A 17,644-nucleotide genomic window follows, 5' to 3' on the forward strand; every position below is an offset into this window, starting at 1 on the left:
AGTCTCACCTCAAGCTCGCGTCATCCTCGATGGCCGAGGAAGCACCATCAACATCAATTCACACCTACCACTGCCTGTGCACCACGCTCATCTTGACCACGACACACGACCTACAAACTCTTCCTCGGCGGCAGGAACCCGTTCAAGACGCCGCCCTAGTCCTGGCTCCGCCCGTCGACATAGCTAGGTCCGATGCAATCGAGCTAGAAAGTGCGCAAACAGCGAATTCTGTTTTGCTCAACGTTGCACCACAGCGCAGACCCGTGATAATTCGAAAGGAAGATGGGTTCGAGAAAAGAACTTTGCTCAAATGTGCCAGATGCAAACTAGTCATAGGATACAGTCTGGACGAGGCTCATTGGGCGGACGTGGAGGAACGAGCAATGCCACTCTATCTGCTCCCTGGTGGTCTACTCAGCACAGCGGAAATGGTAGAGGGCAAGGAACCAGCAAGTCCTGCCTGGGCAGAACAAACATAGGATGGGGACATGTGCAGTGTTTATTCGGCATTTTGATACCCTTGGAGCCTCAGGCTCTGCCAGGCTTCTTGCATCGCAATCTGACTTGGAAACCAACTGTGCCCTTGCTCGTTGTTACGCCAACACCCAAAAAACCATGCGTTCAAGTTCATGCCATGACATTGTGTCGCTGCTCATAAGTGGAATCAAGTAGTTTTCTCAATTGGCAAGGATCGTCCTGACGAGTTCCATGTAGTTTATCTCGCCGCTGCTTGTGTCGACCGCCTTCAACAACTCGTCAACCTCTTCGTCGCTCATCTTCTCGCCGAGGTTCGTCAAAATGTATCTCAGTTGTCCCACTCCGATAAATCCCGTCATATCCTTGTCAAAGACTTGGAAGCCGCGACAGTATTCTTCTGGTTCGCCAGGGTCTCTGAAGCCGCCCGGTCGATTGAGAACTTTCTGAAAGGAGTCAAAGTCGACTGCACACTGGATTAGCTTCTGTTCTTGGCTGGAAATGTTCGTCGCCTCTTACAGTCGCCGCCGACTTGCTTCTCCAAGTCGCGGATCTCAGCGAGGGTAGGATTTTGGCCGCATGCGCGTAGCAGATCGCCCAGTGACTCGAGCGCAACACGTCCGTTCCCGCGCTTGTCGTACAGCGAAAAGGCCTCCTTGTAGTTGGTTGACGTCTGCCCAGCGGAAGATGCAGTGTTAGCCATTATGAATAGATGATCTAGGAAAACTCGAGGTTGAGGCAGAGAGAATCTGCAGGAGAGCAGAAGATGAGATGGCGCGTGTGTGTTTGTTGGTGGACGAAAGGTGTGTTTAGTCAAGGTTGCGCAACTCAGCGGAAGGTGAATGGACGAATGGGAGGCAAGAACTCACCATCTTGAACTTGAGGCTACCCAGAATAATTCTTTCCTTTCCAAACCTGCGGTCCGACTGATCAAATGTTGTGCTGCTTCGCACGGGGATGTTCTTGACTCTGGTGTCAAAAATTCAAGAAGGATGAGGCTCTCCTGAGCAGTTGGCGCGTGCGTTTCTGTTGACACTAGCCCCTGCATGGGCCTTCAAAAGCCCACTCGGTCCCCGTCACCCAGCAACACGCTCATGCAGCCTCAAACCCTCGACGCCCACACGATCGCAATGACTGCCCCTCGAGCCAAGGTCGATCATGCTGCCGTCGTACCTCAATACCATCGACCTCCGCCCCTTCTTCGTCCCCAGCATAAAGATGACATTAGCAATCCCAATGCACACAGTCAGGATATCTGCTCTTTCTTTGACAACAGCCTGAAAATGAGACTACCCATCATGCCTGGGACCCATTCCAATGAGCGTTCGTTACATCGCAAATCGTTCTGCGCACTTCTGGGAGCTGTGAAAGGGCCGTGAAGTTTATCATCTCACACCAGTTGCTCGCACTTCGTTTGACATCATGTATACACATCGCACGTCTCCTGCCTTCATTATTCAACTGGAGAACCTGAGACTCTTTGATTCCCTAAATCGGCACCTTTGCGAAGTGTTGAACAATCCCTGGGTTGGGTGTTGCCGTCCTACGCCTATGTCATGGGCCCTGGTCGCAAGCATCAAGTCACGCTTACGGACTTGTCTCACTTAAGGGGTACAGCAGGCTGCCGCCTTTATTCCTCTTACAAGCCTCAAGGTTTTCGTACTTACGAAGGCTTTTCGCAAGCATGGAGCGCCCAGTCCGACTTCGGGAATGCGGAGTGCAAGGCCACGCATCATTATCAATCGCCGTTACTTCCAGACCGCAGACCTCGCTTTTCAGGCCGCAACGAGTAGTGTTCCAGCCTCGATCACTGCAACCCTACGAGAACCGATGTCCCACGACCCTTCTTCGACAGTCCCTCTTCCCGAGTTTCCGCATGCGGTATCTATGCCCGCCATTGACCTATCTTTGCGATCAGTAGATCTCAAAATTTAGCCTATGGCACACAGCTATGGCTCTTTTCGCCTGGCTAAACGTGGAGGGGGTAACAAGTGACGAGCCCGTTACGCAGTCCCTTCGTATCTTTGCCCTTGTGTAGTGTTTTGAGACATGACTCTGTGAGGAAGGTAGGTCATCGCTCGGTCGGACAATCTGACTTCAGAATGGCGCAATGGAGATTTATCCTATCTGTGCCCGTTACGATCCTGTCCCTTGGACTTTTGGAACAGTAGATATACGAACGGCTGTCTACCTCGCAGAGCAGATGTGGGATTCCAGTCTACTGAACAGTACAGCATCTCTCACACCATTGGGCGCTTTTGCATTCGTCAACCAGGACGCTCAGCCACAAGGACCTTACGAATACTCCAGGGCCTGAGGACCTTTCATCGCTATCTCGTAACACTTCCAGTATACAAATCTCAAGCAAAATATCTTCCTGCCCATCACCGACCATGGAACGCCCCCAACCAACGTCGCGCCCACACTCATCCTCCCTCTCGTCTCTCCGTTCCCTAAGGGAAATGCCGACCTCGTCCGGCTCGGTCGCCTCAACAGTAGCCTCGAACTCATACTCGACCTCCCCGTCACTACCAACGGCGCAGACGTGTAGCATGCATGTCAAACTCACGAAGCAGATGCATGTCAATCAACAGCGCTGGCAATTATGGCAAGCTAAACAACTGGAAAACTTCCAGTCTGCCGCGCTTGAAGCAGGACACCGTTCCATGTCAAAGAAAGGTTTCACTGCGAAGCGAGCCCATATCCACGCTGGACTCGAGAAGATCGGATCTGGTTTAAGGAGGTTATGGGGTTGAAGGGGGGAACAGCCTAGAGTTGAGACGGATTTACAATTTGAATATCTAATCATTCTTCCCTAATAACGGCTCTTGTTGAAAATTGAGCCCCACAGGTCTGTCTATTGTTATCGAGCGACAGTCTTCCCTGGAGAGTTATGACCACCAGCAAACGTTGAGAGCACACATCTTGGGTCGAGTCATGCCTGTGCCTCGATTTCCGTCATCCCATTCTCCAGGCGCTCACCGTCACGATCTCATTTCTTCCCACCATGGACAGCCCGAATCCTCGTATGGATATGCGTTTCCGCCGTCCTCCCGACGCCCTCATATCTGGGCACCCAACCCTCCTTCTCCATCCCGCCCATGGGCACCAGCACGCAGTCCTTGTCCGGATGGAGGAAATACGCAAAGGTGTATCTATCCAATTTCCAATCCGCGGCCGTGGGAACCACCCTATGCCACGTACTCTTTAATTTGCCCGCTGTCCAGAACTCCAGCATGTCACCTATATTGACGAGGATATTGTCCCGCAGCGGAGGCGCTGGTGTCCATTTCTCGGTCAACAGCGAAAGTGTAGGCGACGTGTATTTTGGTGGCCGGACTTCGAGGCCCCCAACCGCGGACTGGAATAGCAGGGTCAACGTGCCCCAGTCAGTGTGCGGAGAGATGCGGAACGTGGACGAGGCCTCGGAAGGAGCGCCAGCACCAGTATCGACACCGGTACCGCCAGCCGGAGCGACAGGAGGGTAGTGCATCAGCTCGAAGTTGTCGAAGTTCTCCCTCTCGGGGTTATGGTTCCTGGTAAATGTCGTGGCAGGAAGGCCGAGGGCCAGGGCAACGAGTTCCAGCAGCTGTGTAGTGAATGCTTGGACTTGGCGCTGGAAACCGTGGATTTGATCCCGTGCTTCCGAAAGGATGGGTGGCAGGGTGGCCGCCGAGGCGTGCGAGGATGTAGGCCATTTGTTGATGCTGATGGCTTCGCGCGGGTCTGTGAATTTGCCGTCGGCTCTGGACATGCACGGTTAGTTTGCCCGTCGCCTTTGTCTCCCTTGACTGATATGGCTGGAGGGTAAAACGCGAGGCCCGGCGCAGAGGAAGGGACTCACTTACCCGTACGAGCTGGCGGGTTTATAGCCCGCGTTTCGCGCCGCTACGTATGGGGCTTTGGACTTTTCTGACAGCGGCTGGGCGAAGAATCGTCGTTCCTGTGGTGGTGAGTTTGATGTCTTAGTACGATGTGTTACCATGCTAGAAAGTATCAATCATGATACACCGAGAGCTTTGCGCAAAAGGGTATCGCAGGATGGCCCCTCCTGAACACAACATGGAGATCGCATGGCTGCGAATACTGGTCTCGACTGGGAAAAGACGACCAGAGAATGGTCGCTCGGAAACGTAGCGCTCAAACATGTCGGATAAACTGCTCGGGCAAGCATACCAACGCAAATATGCCATCAATGTCCTCTTGTGCTATGGGATGGTTCTCGACAAAGAAGAAGCCTGTACCGGGAGACGTTAGTATGGCCACATGGCAGCCTTGCAGATGCATCGCATGCGTGATTCGTGCCTACAGACCCCAGTCGGTGCAAGCCGTGAGAAGTTCGCTTGCTAGCTGCTCTGGCGACGATGACGCGCGTGCAAAGTCGATGATGGGGATCTCAGTGCTCATGTCGCGTGGAGGACTCGTTACTGTTCGGAAACAGCGCTATTGCATTGACGATGAAGAGTTCGTTCGCACCTACAAGACGAGGGTGTAGGGTAAGTGCCGAGCCGTGCATTCACACTTTGGGGCTATGTACGCCGCCTCTACCGAGTTGTTCTGCGGAGATGCGTGGGTGGAGTCATCACTGGTCAGCGCGGACGGTCTATCCCAAGACTGCCCATAGTTATACACGATACTGGGGAGATCGTGCTGTCGCGCTGCTCGATTGGCGCGGGCTCCGCGCGGACCTGTCTTTGGGATGCAGGAAGAGGAAGGTCATCGGGGGGCAGCAAGCGCCGATCATTGCTCATGAAAAGGGGATCCCGAGCAAAGATAAGGATGGAGGCTCACTAAGCGCCGCGTCGGCCTTAACCGAGACTCTCAACTATGTTTTGAACAAAGGTTCGGGTGCTCGAAGCCTCCGACGCGCGGAAAAGCAAAGTCGAGAGGCAGCCTGCTATGCACCGAACGAGTGCGCGGGAGGCTGCGGGAGCGTTCAAGCAATGCCCAGAGAGCTTGACTCTCTTGTCAGGGCTTGGCGAGTCCGTCGCACTTCGCCCTCTCCCTCCAAACACAAATAATCTCGACAGCTGGGTTTACGCGATCCGCGAGAGGCCCATCTGGTCATATAAGATCGTCCCACTCCCCATGCCGGAAACTCATACTGGGGACGCACAGAGCACTCGGCCAGCACGATGCGCGCATCTAGTGACTGGGGGATTGCCAAAGCAACCATATCTCCCGCAACGCTACGCATCGACAATGTGGCGTAGCTGTTCAATCCAACCACGCTGACTGGATCGCCCTTATCAACTGCTCGCCTACCGCTTCCCGCTTGGACACCTTGTTCCATTGCCATCGGCTGCCTCCGTAGTCTTGCTCGCTAACAGTCTTCCAGATCATCCTTCTCTTGGAGAACCAGGGTCACATTCACTCCCCTTAGACAGGGGTCTGTCTGGTGAACAAGACCTCTGGCGCGGTGCTTAACGAAGTTAAGATACGATCAAGCTTCAGCTCGCGGCACAATCCGGCAGTGGTGGCTGTCACAAGTTGCTCGTGTTATCTTTCACCCATGCCATATTTAATGTCCCCGTAGCTGCCATCAGGTCGACTATCCGCACTTGTGCAACCTGGAAGCCTCCTCGACGCCTTTCTTTCTCGGTCATATCAGGGCCTAGGTCGCCAACTCTGGCTTCTTCCGAGTCCAAACATGGCGACTATCGAGCCCCATAGCGCGTCTTCAGAGCTATCCAAAGCCCATGATGTCGAAAAGCAACCAGAAATCAACGAGACAGGCGGGCTTGACATCCGCCATGGCAGCGTCACTCCCGCGTACGAAATCGCGCGAGCAAGACATCTCCAGAACAGTTTTGCACCCCTCCGTTGGTTGAGCAGGGGAGAGGCTTGGCTCGATGAAAAGATGGGGATTGAAACGCAAGGTGTCGACCGCATTCCCGAAGAAGAGAAACGTCCGCCTTCCACGGTCAATATCTTTTTCATGTGGTGGTCCATGACCTGCCACGTTGGGACCCTCCCTCTTGGTGTCCTTGGGCCCGAATTTGGTCTTACACTGGGTCAGTCGGTCGCCGCTGTCGTTGTCGGCACAATTCTCGGCGCGCTTTGCACGGCATACACTGGCACTCTCGGGCCTAAGACCGGACTTCGGCAGATCGCGATCTCTCGCTACTCGTTCGGCTTCTGGGGAGCAAAGCTCTGCAGTGTCCTGAATGTGGTCGTTGGCGGCGGCTTTGCTGTCGTCAATGTGGTCATCACAGGGCAAATGCTGAGCGCAGTTAGCGACTACACAGTCTCGATCGCTGTGGGCTGCGTCATCGTTGCCATAATATCCTATGTGGTGTCCGTCTTTGGGTTTTCCATCATCCACACTGTCGAGAAATATAGCTGGATTGTGTCCTTCATCCTCATCTGCGTCTTGATCGGTCAAGCTGCGCCGCACGTCGGCCCTAGCGCCCCAGGATTCCCGTCCTCGAATCTCGAGACTGCCGGCTCGTGGCTCAGTTTCATGGCTATTTGCTTTTCGAGCTCCTCCGGCTGGTGCTCCATTGCTGCCGATTACTACTGCAATTACCCTGCCACCACCAAGTCGTCAAAGGTCTTCTTCCTTACCCTTGCTGGCGTGACACTGCCAACCGTCTTCGTAACGGTTGTTGGTTCTTGCATTGGCAACGCCGCCATACTGAACGCGTATCCGCCTTATGCAGCTGCCTACGAGGATCATGGCTTGGGCGGCCTGTTGCGCGAAATCTACCACCCGTTGGGTTGGAGCAAATTCTGCTTGGTGATCCTCACCTTCAGTGTTATTGGCAACAACATTGCCATCAACTATTCTTCTGGCCTGTCCATCCAACTTCTTGGCCATTGGTTCCACGCTGTTCCCCGGTTCATCTGGTCCTTTGGAGTCGCCTTGGTCGTCGCTCTTCTCGCAATCATCGGAAAGGACCACCTCTCGACCATTGTTTCGGATTTCGTGTCCCTTCTCGGCTATTGGACCATATCTTTCACCCTCATCCTCTTGATCGAGGACCAATGGTTCCGCAAGCGCTCTGGTGAGGGATACAACCTGGAGGTTTGGGATATGCCGAAAAAGCTCCCGTTAGGGACCGCAGCTACCTTCTCCCTGCTTGCTGGATACCTTGCTGGTGGTGTACCTGGAATGGCTCAAGTTTGGGTAAGTCAACGTCAGTGCTCCAGATGAGGCCCTTACTAACAGCCTCTTCCAGTATGTCGGCCCTATCGCCCAGAAATTTGGACCCTTTGGCGGTGATGTTGGCGTCTACATGTCCGGCGCCATCACCCTCTTTTGTTACCCTCCTCTACGATACTACGAGAGGAAGAAGACGGGCAGGTAGATGGCAATGTGGGCGAGCAAAGCCCTTGTTGAGTTGAAGTTGGATCGGCTACACGTAGCATGCAATACGTTCTCCTCGCCAGCCCTCATATATAAGGCCGACCCTGCCCGAGTCCAAGTTTGTCTATATCAGTATGGTTCGTGTATTGGTAAACCGACTCACATGGCGATTTGCCCTGTCCGGGTCTGTCCGAGCTCTTCCTTGAAGCTTCGGCTATACTGGAGCCTGGTATCTTCTTCCGCGGCTTCTGGGAGCGTTGAGTGTGCGTACCGGCAGTCGCAACGTTTTCCCGCTAGCCACTTCCCACGTGGTTAACCCAACGATATGGTCATAGACGACTACTCCCTGCAGATATCATGCGAGGAATACCGAATCTGTGGCTGCCGCAAGCATGGCTCCTGCAGCCCAGCGCCATGGATCACTCTTATCGTCGGCTCGCGCTTTCCAATTTGATTGGTCTCTCGCCTTGAAGAAGCGGCATTTCAACCTTCAGCGACCCGCGAAACGCGGATCGATGCCCTGGCCGACAACGGGCGATCCACGAGAGAAGACGCCGCCTGGACCAGGAGGGGCTTACTGGTTACAGCCCTGGATTAGACCACGAGCGATAAGCATTTTGGGCACCGCCTCGCCAGTGGTCGAACATCTCAAATCCGAAAGGATAGCTCGTCGAGGGCAACCTTCTCCGCAATTTCGAACCTCAATAGGCATGGCGCCTATCACTAAGCTCGCCGCCAGATCAAGCTTGTTGATAACGGCAAGTACTGAAGCTGATAGGCCTTAAAACTGGTATTGGGACACACACATTGGTGCTGGTACTACTAGAACTAGTCCTTGAGGCCAGACCCTTGGTAGTGCAGATGTCCGAGATGAGGCGCACCTGGCTTAGTGCCTCCAAGTGGTACATATACATATGGTACGTACTGGAGACGAGCAACCCCCGCTTGTACACGATACAGTAGGCTAAGTTGGTGTCTGCCTTTGGCTTCAAGAGCCTTTTGACCATGGCTTCCGCCGTCGAAAAATCACCGACACAGACAGATGTCAAGCACTCACCTCCCTCGTCCGAGTCTCCTTCCATGCAAGATGCCGGCGCACCGAGGGAGGTCGGCCTCATCCTCACCCATGACGAATATCATCTCGCGACTTTGGGTTACAAGCAAGAATTCGTCCGCTGCCTGGGCTTCTTCGAAAGTTGGGCGAGCACCTTCAGCTCAATGAACTTCATTTCTGGCATTCCCGTGCTGTTCGGCTGGGTAATGTACACTGGCGGGACCCAGGCGGCGTTGGCGAACTGGACCATGGTCGGCGGCTTGTCTTGCATTGTCAGTTTGGTGATGGCTGAGCTGGCTGCGTCCTTGCCTACGACTGGTGGCATCTACTTCTGGAGTTACCGCCTTGGGGGAGAGAAATACGGGCCCTTCCTGAGTTGGATGACCGCCTGGTGGAACTGGGCAGGCTGGATTTCTGTCGTCCCGGGAGTGCAACAAGGCAGTACCAATTTCTTGGTTTCGGCTCTCATGATCAAGTATCCCGATGCCGAGGTCCTGCACAAGGGATGGTTCCTGTGGCTGCTCACCTCGATCGGCATGATCTTCGCCATGATTCCGAACATCTACAACCCGAGACTGCTCCAGTACTACTTCCGGTTCGCGGTGGCCATCTTCTTCAGCTTGTTCTTCATCTACTGGATCTGGTTCCCGATCAAGGCCTCGGAGAAGCATTTCAACAGCAGCCACGGAGCGTTCGGGTTGTTCTACAACGGGATCAACCTTGGCGACAAGAAGGAGGCGTCTGATGGGTATTGCTGGTAAGTTACTGATGCGGTAGCTTTTGTCCAAGTTGTACGGCTCAGCTGATTGAATGGGTAGGGTCATCTCGGTCCTCTTTGGCGCTTGGGTCTTCTACGGCTACGATGCGTCAGCGCATCTCGCCGAAGAGACGAAGCAAGCATCAACGGTCGTGGCCAAGGGAATCTATACGTCAACTTTCTCGGCCTGGATCCTGTCTGTACCCACCCTTATCATCATCCTCCTCTGCCTGCAGGACTTTGAGGGCATCATCTCAGCCACGTACGCGAATAACTGGGCCGAATATCTAGTTCAGCTCATCGGCGACAACGGCGCCGTGGCCATCCTGTCACTCCTCTGGGTGGACAGCACGTGCGCAACGGCGTCGTGCTTCATGAGCGCCCAACGAGTCACGTACGCCATCTCGCGCGACGGAGTCCTGCCCTTCAGCTTCATCTTCAAGAAGCTCTCCAAGAGGAAGATGGCGGTCAACGCTGGGCTGCTCGTATTCGTCATGTCCTGTGTCATTACCACTGCGGTCATCGGCTCGGCCGTCGCCTTCTCCGCCATTACCGCCACCGCGACCATCGCGACCAACGTCTCGTACCTGATCCCCATCATCGCAAGACAAACGGTCGGGCGCAAATCCTTCGTGCCCGCAAAGTGGAATCTGGGGAGGTTTTCCCTCCCACTATCCATCATCGCGTCTGCATACATTCTGTTCCTGTTTGCCGTCCTGTTACTGCCGCAACTGTATCCCGTCGACGCAGACACATTAAATTACGCACCGATATGCATCGGCATCATCACGATCATCAGCCTGGTGGGCTGGTTCTTCCCCAAGTGGGGCGGCAGGCACTGGTTCTTGGGACCGGTCAAGACCATCACCGAGGAAGAACTGAGGACCGCGAGAATCGAAGGCGGAGTGGCGACCGTCGAGGAGGGGGATGCGCTGGCGAATATGGAGTACGGGCATCGAAAGACGAGTGTGTCGGCGTAGGCAAGGCCCTATGGTTTCTTGCCATATTGACGGAGGCGTGCACCTTTGCTTAAGGAGAAGGCTGGGCGGGCTCTTACAATAGTGATGGAGGCGTGTACCTTTGTTCAAGTAGAAGGGCCGGCGGACTCTTGTCATCTTTGAAACATTGATTTGCTGCCCATGGGGGTCGTCCGTAGCATAACATGCACTGCACTACAGACTACTGTCATACAATGTTCACCACTCTCATGCACCTTCAGCAGACTGTTTTCGAGTAGAGCAGCTCGCTCGATCGTCCAGGCACGCCGTTGGCGAGCAATTCCATAGACATTGTGCTCGGTGGTGTTCAACACGATGCCGATGATGATAGCGCTGGCGATGTCGATGGTGATAGTGATGTCGGGGACTCGGGGTTACCATGTAGTGGTGGTGCTAACAGTAATATCGATTGTGATGTCGATAATGATATGGATTCCAATGTCAGTAGCGGTGGTCATGGCGGATGTCAACATGTATATCAATAGTAGACCATCGTCTTACCACCGCATCGTTGGTGAGACAGCTTATAAGGATCAGCCACTAAGCCGTCACACACCACATACCCTCTCGTCACAACGACTTTGATAAGAAATCCAAATCCGCCTCAGGCACCCAGTCCGCCCACCACCAGCGGCCGACGGTGTCTAGTGTCTGTTCGCTGGAGAACAGGGTGTCCTCGTCTTGCGGGAGGAGGAGCGGGCCAGTAGCATCCCACAGCGAATCTACACGGCCAGAGCCAGGGGCGGCCTCTCCCCCTGTTGTGCTCGTATTCCCAATGACATGACCCTCTGCATATTGTCCTTGACCTGCCATCTCTGTGACACCGTCATTAGCATGAGCAGGAGCATTGTCGCCCACTCCAGCAACGTCACCCATTGCAAACGGCACCGCTGGGCGTGGCCCAAAGCCCGAACCCCACTGGCGGCACAGCTCAGGGCCAAACGGCGCAAAAAACTCGGCCTCCTCGGATGTCACCTTCATGCGCGTGGACTCCGGTGTGTCTTGAAGGGACGTCGAATGGTTCATCATCTGATTGAGTACCCTCTCTGCCCCAATGGCGGAGGGAAACCTCTTCTTCAGGCCGTCCAACGAGAGTCTAATGATGTCAATCTCGTCGTTGCGATGGACGGCCAGCGAGGGGAACCGCTGGTACGACAGTTGAAGCAGCGCCGCGACCATTAGGTAGAAGATCGCCGTCACGGGCAGATGCGGGATGTCTTCGTGCGTGAGGAATTCCTCGAAAATACCAGAGATGAATGACGCAGCCAGCAGCGAAACCGGCGCGGGCGGGTCGTTCTTGTTGTCGTGGCGGAAGAGGATGATCAGCGCGGTGAAGTACAGGACGTGCAGCTGGCGGAACTTGAAGTCGTACTCGGTCAGTTTGTTGGTGTTCTTCTCGCGACGGTACAGCCGCAGAGTTGACGGCAAGGTGTTCACCCACGCCCGGAGCGAGTCCTCAAAGTCGATCTTTTTGCGGTCCGAAAGCGTTCCGCGTCGGTAGTGTTCCGTCATATCCCCTAAAGTGGAGGTGATCTGAACGAACTGCATGAACAGGAGAGCGTCGGTGTCGCCGGGTTCGAAATCATCGACGCGCAGAGGTCGGACATTCGAGTCTTCTGCGTTGATGGCCCTAGGGCGCCCGTGACTCGTGGCTATCAGATTGTCCCTGGACTGTTGCGCGAGATAATTAGAAATGCTCTTTATCGATCTACGTAGCTGAATGACTTACAACGAGTGCCCACCAGATCCTTCGGCGTAGCCTTGCCTCAGCCATCCTAGGATCGGGCTCGCGATGAAGCCCGATCTGATGAGCAAGCGCGACGCTCGTTCGAAGCCAGAAGCTGCTGTTGTCAATGGACACGTGCTCGGGCCCCGACGGGTTCAGCCACTGTAGGAACAGGATGGCCATGATGGTGTGTAGATGGTTTTGCTCCCCGTTGGTGTAGAACAGCACTTTTGCCCGCTGGTAGCATCGCCGCCCGTGCACCGCAGCTTCAGGGGCCGACGAGACGATACTCCCGGCCACGAGAACCGCCGTGACAAGCAGCGTATCTTGATTCCTGGCGTCGAGCCTCTCCAGGTCTGTTTCGCTGACAAGAGGCATCCATGGACGACACCAGTGCAGGAAATTCTGCAGCAGACTCTGCCTTAACGTCCCTCTTGGGATCTCCAGTGACGAGACGTTGCGCCTGATCCGGGCTTCGAAACTTTGGAAGGCGCCTGCGCGGAGCCCGGGCCCATTGTAGTGGGTTGCATCATCCTCGTCGATGTCCAAATGGGCCGTGAGGTAGTCGCTCCGGCCGAGATAGCTGGCCTGCTGGGCTGGTGTGTCGGGCCCGTCGCCGTGCGTCAGAGATTTCGCCTTCTTGAGTTCAACGGGGCGCGGACTCGCATCCTTCTCCGCGTCCACGCGCCTGCGTTTCCTCGTGTGAGGTCTGGGTAGTGATTGTCAATTTTCAAGCTCGCCAATGTTCTGTGACCATCCGGACTTACAAGCACACCCTTTGCGAGTCACGGCAATTCGAGCAGCAATCGCGCGTGCTTTCATGCAGGTTGAGATCGCAACGGACCTTTCTCGCGTGGCAGGATTGACAAGCTGTTGCCCGTTTCACAGGGAGGGGTGGTGATGTTGGCATTTCGCAAGAGTGTCAAGTCGTGCTTTATCGTGATAGACGAGTTTTCGCCGAGGCGTTCACGACCATCCGAGCTCAAGTGGATGAATGTACGGACTCTGTACGGAGTAATCAACGACTGTATCGCCTCGGCAGAAAGAACCCGCGACACGTCCGAGCTTCAAGCTTCCCGCCTGGTGCTTTCGCATCCTAAATTGGAGTCAGTCATTCATGATTGGATTGTGCCCCATCTGCGCCGTAAGTACGGGGTCAGGAGTATCGTTGAAAATAGAGAGATCTAGATATGCTTACATGCGATCTCACAGGCGCCACTATCATTCTGGACACAAGTAACGGTACATGGAATGGCAACTGATAGCTAGTAGCCGGGTCTCCAGGCAAGATGTCTGACACTCGATCGGGATGGAAAATGGCTTTTCTCGAGCGTCAGAGGACGATAAGGTGGAATAGAAACACCAACAAGCAGTTCAGTGGGAGGCACATCGCTGTTACAATACCCGAGCACCAACAGAGTATTGGGACACCACACGCCGTTCAGCAGCATTATCGTGATTGAACTCTGATGGTATCACTACTACCTCCGCGACAAGATAGGCAAATGATAGCAAGCAGCGCACTCATGTCTTTGCCTTGTCCCACATCACCATGGCCCTACTCCTCCATGACCTCTCGGACCACAAAGTCCTTGTCCTTCCTCAATTCGAGTGCACCGACAACCTCGGCTCTCTCCTCCGGCGCAACGTCCAGGATGGCCTGCAATGGTGGCGCCGCGGAATGGACTTCGCCATCGAGGTTCTCGTCGATCTCCTCGAGGGTCCGTCCACGGATCTCCATCGAGAAGACCAGCACGACGACTAACTCCACCACGTCCCACGCGCCGTTGATCATGTACGTCTTCCACCCAATGGCCTCCAGCGCAAAAGGGAAGGCGAAGGTGACCAGCAGGCCGACGCCCTTGACGAGAAACGTATAGATCCCCATGCCGAGCGAGCGGATGCCGATGTTGAGCACCTCGGGTGGGTACAGCACCGTGAGCGGTGTCCAGCCAAAGCTATAGGCTCCCTGGAATAGGAAGATTGCGGCGACCGTGCCGTAGATGCCCGAGCTGTGGTCGGAAACCCCGTACAGCTTGGTCAAGGCGCCGACCAGGAAGATTAAGATGGTCAGCAATCCCGTAGAGGCAGCGGCACGGGATTTCAGGCCGAGCTTGTCGGCCATGGCAGTCCCCACCAAAGGGATGACCAGACACCAAGCACTCAGGATGATGTTGATCTCCAGCTGCGTGGTCGGGTCGGTGGCCCCGGCCTGCGTCAACATGGTGCCGAAGTAGTACGAGATGATATTGTTGCCGGAAAGCATGGCGAACACCGCCACCGTGCAGACCAGGAAGATGCGATGGGGCGTGGATGAGCTGTCGACAAGTTACTTGACGAACGTCGGCTTCTCGACCGACTTCTCGAACGCCAGCGTGTCGGTGATCTGCCGGAACTGGACCGTCACAGCAGGATCGTCAATGCTGCCATTCGAATGTGTCCGGGCCAACGCCAATAGAGCCTCCTGGCTGCGTCCCTGGTTCTGGAGCCATCGAGGAGACTCGGGTGGGAACGGAATGAGGATGATGCATAGAAGGCTGAACAGTCCCAGGAGCGCTGATGGGAGGCGCCAGGCGCGCGTCGAGTCCATCTTTGCACTGCCGTAAGTGATACCCGCAGCGATCAAATCACCTGTTTCGCTGTCAGCTATTGGACCCATGTCCGCCCGGCACTGCTGGACCAAAAGAGGAAATGTACTGTACTTACCGACATACCAGGAATCGTAAAGCAGAACCAGCGACAGGGCTCGGAGCTTGTCCGGTACCGTCTCAGACAGGTACACCGGAGCAGCGATGGACGAGGCACCGGTTCCAAACCCAATGATGATCCTCGCAATGACGAACATGGCGTTGTTCTGGGCGGCAGTCTGGAGGACGACACCCACGATCGTGACGACCGCACCGACAAACAGAGCCCATTTTCGACCGATCCAGTCAGGAGCCTTTGCAAATGCGATACCCGCAATCACGCTGCCCATCCATACCGATGCCGTGTTGAGGGCCAGGTGGCCGTGGGCAAGGTTAAGTACTCCGTGTACGAAGGCAGGATGTTCAAGCCGTTCAGCATTGACCCATCAAAGCCAAGCGTCTACAGTCTCTTGTCAGCGGCCTTCGTTCTAAGGTATTAAGTACTGACCGACGATGTTACGCACGAGGTGAGCACCAGGATGGTGCAGGCGAGCCATGACTGCTGAGGGACTCTGGCCGGGAGCTCCCAATGGATTGCCATTCTGCCTATATATGGCAACAGGTCCAAAATTCATGGCGAATCCATGTTCCACGCCGTGAGGCCCCGCTCTATCTATATACTGACCATGCTCACTCCCCGTACTGTGCAACAGCTCAACTGTGTCCCCGTTATCTCGACCTACCTGAGCAAAGGAGGTGTCCGCACGGCCAGCCGATCTGCGGGGCCCCTTCACACTGCTTCTCCTGACGTTCTGACCCTGGCGTGCCGTCTCTGTGACACTCTGCCTTATCTGCACAGGTACTCAAGGCGGACAAGGCTGGCACCAAGCAGACACCAAGCACGCATCTAAACAGATGCGGAGACGGCAATGTCCGCATCATGGGTGTAGCTTTCCGAATCGGTCGACAGTCGCCCATTTGAAAAACATCCAGTTCTGCGTGCCTTGCGCTGTGGGGTTTTCCTTGTGGCTCGCTCTCAAACCCCTAAAGCTTGCGAATGCTTGACAGATCTGGGGACATTCCGGTATTCAGTCGTCCTGGTCCATCGTGGATATCCGACGAGCATCTGTCTATCCATTGCATCTAACACCACGCACCACCTATTGGCCCGCAGGCCTTTGGACAGCACAGAGAAGCTCACCCAGAAACATGCCGGGACGTTTGCTTAGCTGGCCGGATTGGCCCGAGTTCACGGCCGCGAAGGCTGAGCCCGGCGACGACCCAGTCGGGTACAAAAGAACGCTCGCCGAGAAATATGGCAAGGAGAACATCATCAAGAGCTGGCTCAAGCTATGCCAGGAGCTGGAATCCGTGACGGATCGTATCACCGAGCACGGAAGTTCCGCCATCCCCGAGGTCACGTTTGAAGAAGTCTTCGACCTGTCGCCGGAAAGAAGGCAGGCCTTGAAGGGACGTGGGATGCTTTGTCGTGCGCGGCGTGTTCAGTCACGAGCAAGCTGATAAGTGGTTCAAGGACTTGAAGGAATATGTCGCTGCCCAACTGAATATCAACTGGTGGTGGGCCAGAAACGACGTGCTATGGAGGATCATATTGTCGCTGACCTGACACAGGCTGGCCCGCAGAGACGCCCTTCATCCTCAACCTCTACTATTCTCCCACGCAGATGGCCGCCCGCTCGCGTTTAAAGCAGCTCAAACTCAGCAAAGAGCTCAACTCGTGTCGGCACGACAAGCCAGGGTCGTCTTACTCGCTTGAGTCCCTGTCGTATGCGGATGGGATTCGAATTCGACCTCCCGGCGTGACCTTTCGCGGGCTCGGCCCACATGTAGACGCAAGGAGTCTGTGCCGCTGGGCTGATCCCACCTATCAGTCCGTCTGTTCCGCCGTCTTTTCAGGGCACCTCGAGTCACTGGCCAACTGTGACTTGAGCGCTCGCCAACACGCCAACCAAGCAATGTTCCCAGGCAGCGCCCATTCACGCGTTTTCAGGGTTTTCCAGGGCTGGACAGCTCTGACATTTGCCGGGCTGGGCGAAGGCAGTCTGATGCTTTATCCCAACGTCATATGGACCGTCGCGTATTTGTTGCTGCCGCCTTTTTTCCGAGCTCCAGAGGCCGAGGCAGATGTCATGGACGTCAGCAAATGGAGCTTTGACGTCGAGGACCCGTGGTTCCCGGGCACCTTCAGGGACGATAGCCAGCTGTTGAGTCCCACATCGCACCCGCACCTTTGGCTTCGGGAATAGATGGTCGGTATTCCAAGCATGAATTCCGGCGACACGGTCTGGTGGCATGCAGATGTACGTTATCTAAGCGTTTTCTTTGGGAAAAGACATGCTAACGTGTTTCGCAGATGTGTCACGCGGTGGAAGTCGAACACAATGGAGACCACGAAGCCAGTGTGGCACACATTGCCGCAACCCCGATGACGGAGGAGAACAAGAGCTATATCAAACGCCAGCTGGAAGACTTTCTGAACGGCAGACCACCAGAGGACTTCTGCGCAGGGCCTGCAGAGCGGAGCTTCATGCTGCGCACGGGCGAGGCCGGTCTTCTAGGGGGCGAAGCTGGAAGGAAGGCCATGGGCTTCGACCTGATTGTCTGAGGTGTTGAGCTGTCTAGCATTTGGTCTGCTTGCGCGGCAACTGGATCTATTTAGTCCGGTCAGCAAATGCCTT

The 17,644-nt window shown here is 55.2% G+C and overlaps 9 protein-coding genes across 9 annotated transcripts; 5 read left to right on the top strand and 4 right to left on the bottom strand.

The window, feature by feature from the left end:
* Positions 1-8: 8 nt before the first annotated feature.
* On the top strand, positions 9-479 carry A1O7_05338 (uncharacterized protein; the record flags this gene model as incomplete). The annotated part of the gene is made up of 1 exon (XM_007759348.1): positions 9-479. The coding sequence occupies exon 1, from the start codon at positions 30-32 to the stop codon at positions 477-479; it is 450 nt and encodes a 149-aa protein (XP_007757538.1). The 5' UTR covers positions 9-29.
* A 198-nt stretch (positions 480-677) lies between these two features.
* Positions 678-1,177, bottom strand: A1O7_05339 (uncharacterized protein; the record flags this gene model as incomplete). The annotated part of the gene is made up of 2 exons (XM_007759349.1): positions 678-940; positions 994-1,177. The coding sequence occupies 2 exons, from the start codon at positions 1,175-1,177 to the stop codon at positions 678-680; spliced, it is 447 nt and encodes a 148-aa protein (XP_007757539.1).
* Positions 1,178-3,466: 2,289 nt separating this feature from the next.
* Positions 3,467-4,459, bottom strand: A1O7_05340 (uncharacterized protein; the record flags this gene model as incomplete). Its single annotated transcript, XM_007759350.1, has 2 exons — positions 3,467-4,220; positions 4,323-4,459. The coding sequence occupies 2 exons, from the start codon at positions 4,457-4,459 to the stop codon at positions 3,467-3,469; spliced, it is 891 nt and encodes a 296-aa protein (XP_007757540.1).
* Positions 4,460-6,124: 1,665 nt separating this feature from the next.
* A1O7_05341 (uncharacterized protein) lies at positions 6,125-7,784 on the top strand (the record flags this gene model as incomplete). Its single annotated transcript, XM_007759351.1, has 2 exons — positions 6,125-7,603; positions 7,656-7,784. 2 exons carry the CDS (start codon positions 6,125-6,127, stop codon positions 7,782-7,784), a joined length of 1,608 nt encoding a protein of 535 aa, XP_007757541.1.
* A 1,004-nt stretch (positions 7,785-8,788) lies between these two features.
* A1O7_05342 (uncharacterized protein) lies at positions 8,789-10,574 on the top strand (the record flags this gene model as incomplete). Its single annotated transcript, XM_007759352.1, has 2 exons — positions 8,789-9,594; positions 9,656-10,574. The coding sequence occupies 2 exons, from the start codon at positions 8,789-8,791 to the stop codon at positions 10,572-10,574; spliced, it is 1,725 nt and encodes a 574-aa protein (XP_007757542.1).
* A 588-nt stretch (positions 10,575-11,162) lies between these two features.
* A1O7_05343 (uncharacterized protein) lies at positions 11,163-13,140 on the bottom strand (the record flags this gene model as incomplete). The annotated part of the gene is made up of 3 exons (XM_007759353.1): positions 11,163-12,263; positions 12,322-13,006; positions 13,094-13,140. The coding sequence occupies 3 exons, from the start codon at positions 13,138-13,140 to the stop codon at positions 11,163-11,165; spliced, it is 1,833 nt and encodes a 610-aa protein (XP_007757543.1).
* A 736-nt stretch (positions 13,141-13,876) lies between these two features.
* Positions 13,877-15,295, bottom strand: A1O7_05344 (uncharacterized protein; the record flags this gene model as incomplete). The annotated part of the gene is made up of 3 exons (XM_007759354.1): positions 13,877-14,636; positions 14,679-14,949; positions 15,025-15,295. The coding sequence occupies 3 exons, from the start codon at positions 15,293-15,295 to the stop codon at positions 13,877-13,879; spliced, it is 1,302 nt and encodes a 433-aa protein (XP_007757544.1).
* Positions 15,296-16,154: 859 nt separating this feature from the next.
* A1O7_05345 (uncharacterized protein) lies at positions 16,155-17,212 on the top strand (the record flags this gene model as incomplete). The annotated part of the gene is made up of 2 exons (XM_007759355.1): positions 16,155-16,419; positions 16,578-17,212. The coding sequence occupies 2 exons, from the start codon at positions 16,155-16,157 to the stop codon at positions 17,210-17,212; spliced, it is 900 nt and encodes a 299-aa protein (XP_007757545.1).
* An 18-nt stretch (positions 17,213-17,230) lies between these two features.
* A1O7_05346 (uncharacterized protein) lies at positions 17,231-17,571 on the top strand (the record flags this gene model as incomplete). The annotated part of the gene is made up of 2 exons (XM_007759356.1): positions 17,231-17,266; positions 17,320-17,571. 2 exons carry the CDS (start codon positions 17,231-17,233, stop codon positions 17,569-17,571), a joined length of 288 nt encoding a protein of 95 aa, XP_007757546.1.
* Between the last annotated feature and the right edge of the window lie 73 nt (positions 17,572-17,644).

This window comes from Cladophialophora yegresii (genome assembly GCF_000585515.1).
Source record: "Cladophialophora yegresii CBS 114405 chromosome Unknown aczIN-supercont1.4, whole genome shotgun sequence".
Lineage (NCBI taxonomy): Eukaryota > Fungi > Ascomycota > Eurotiomycetes > Chaetothyriales > Herpotrichiellaceae > Cladophialophora > Cladophialophora yegresii.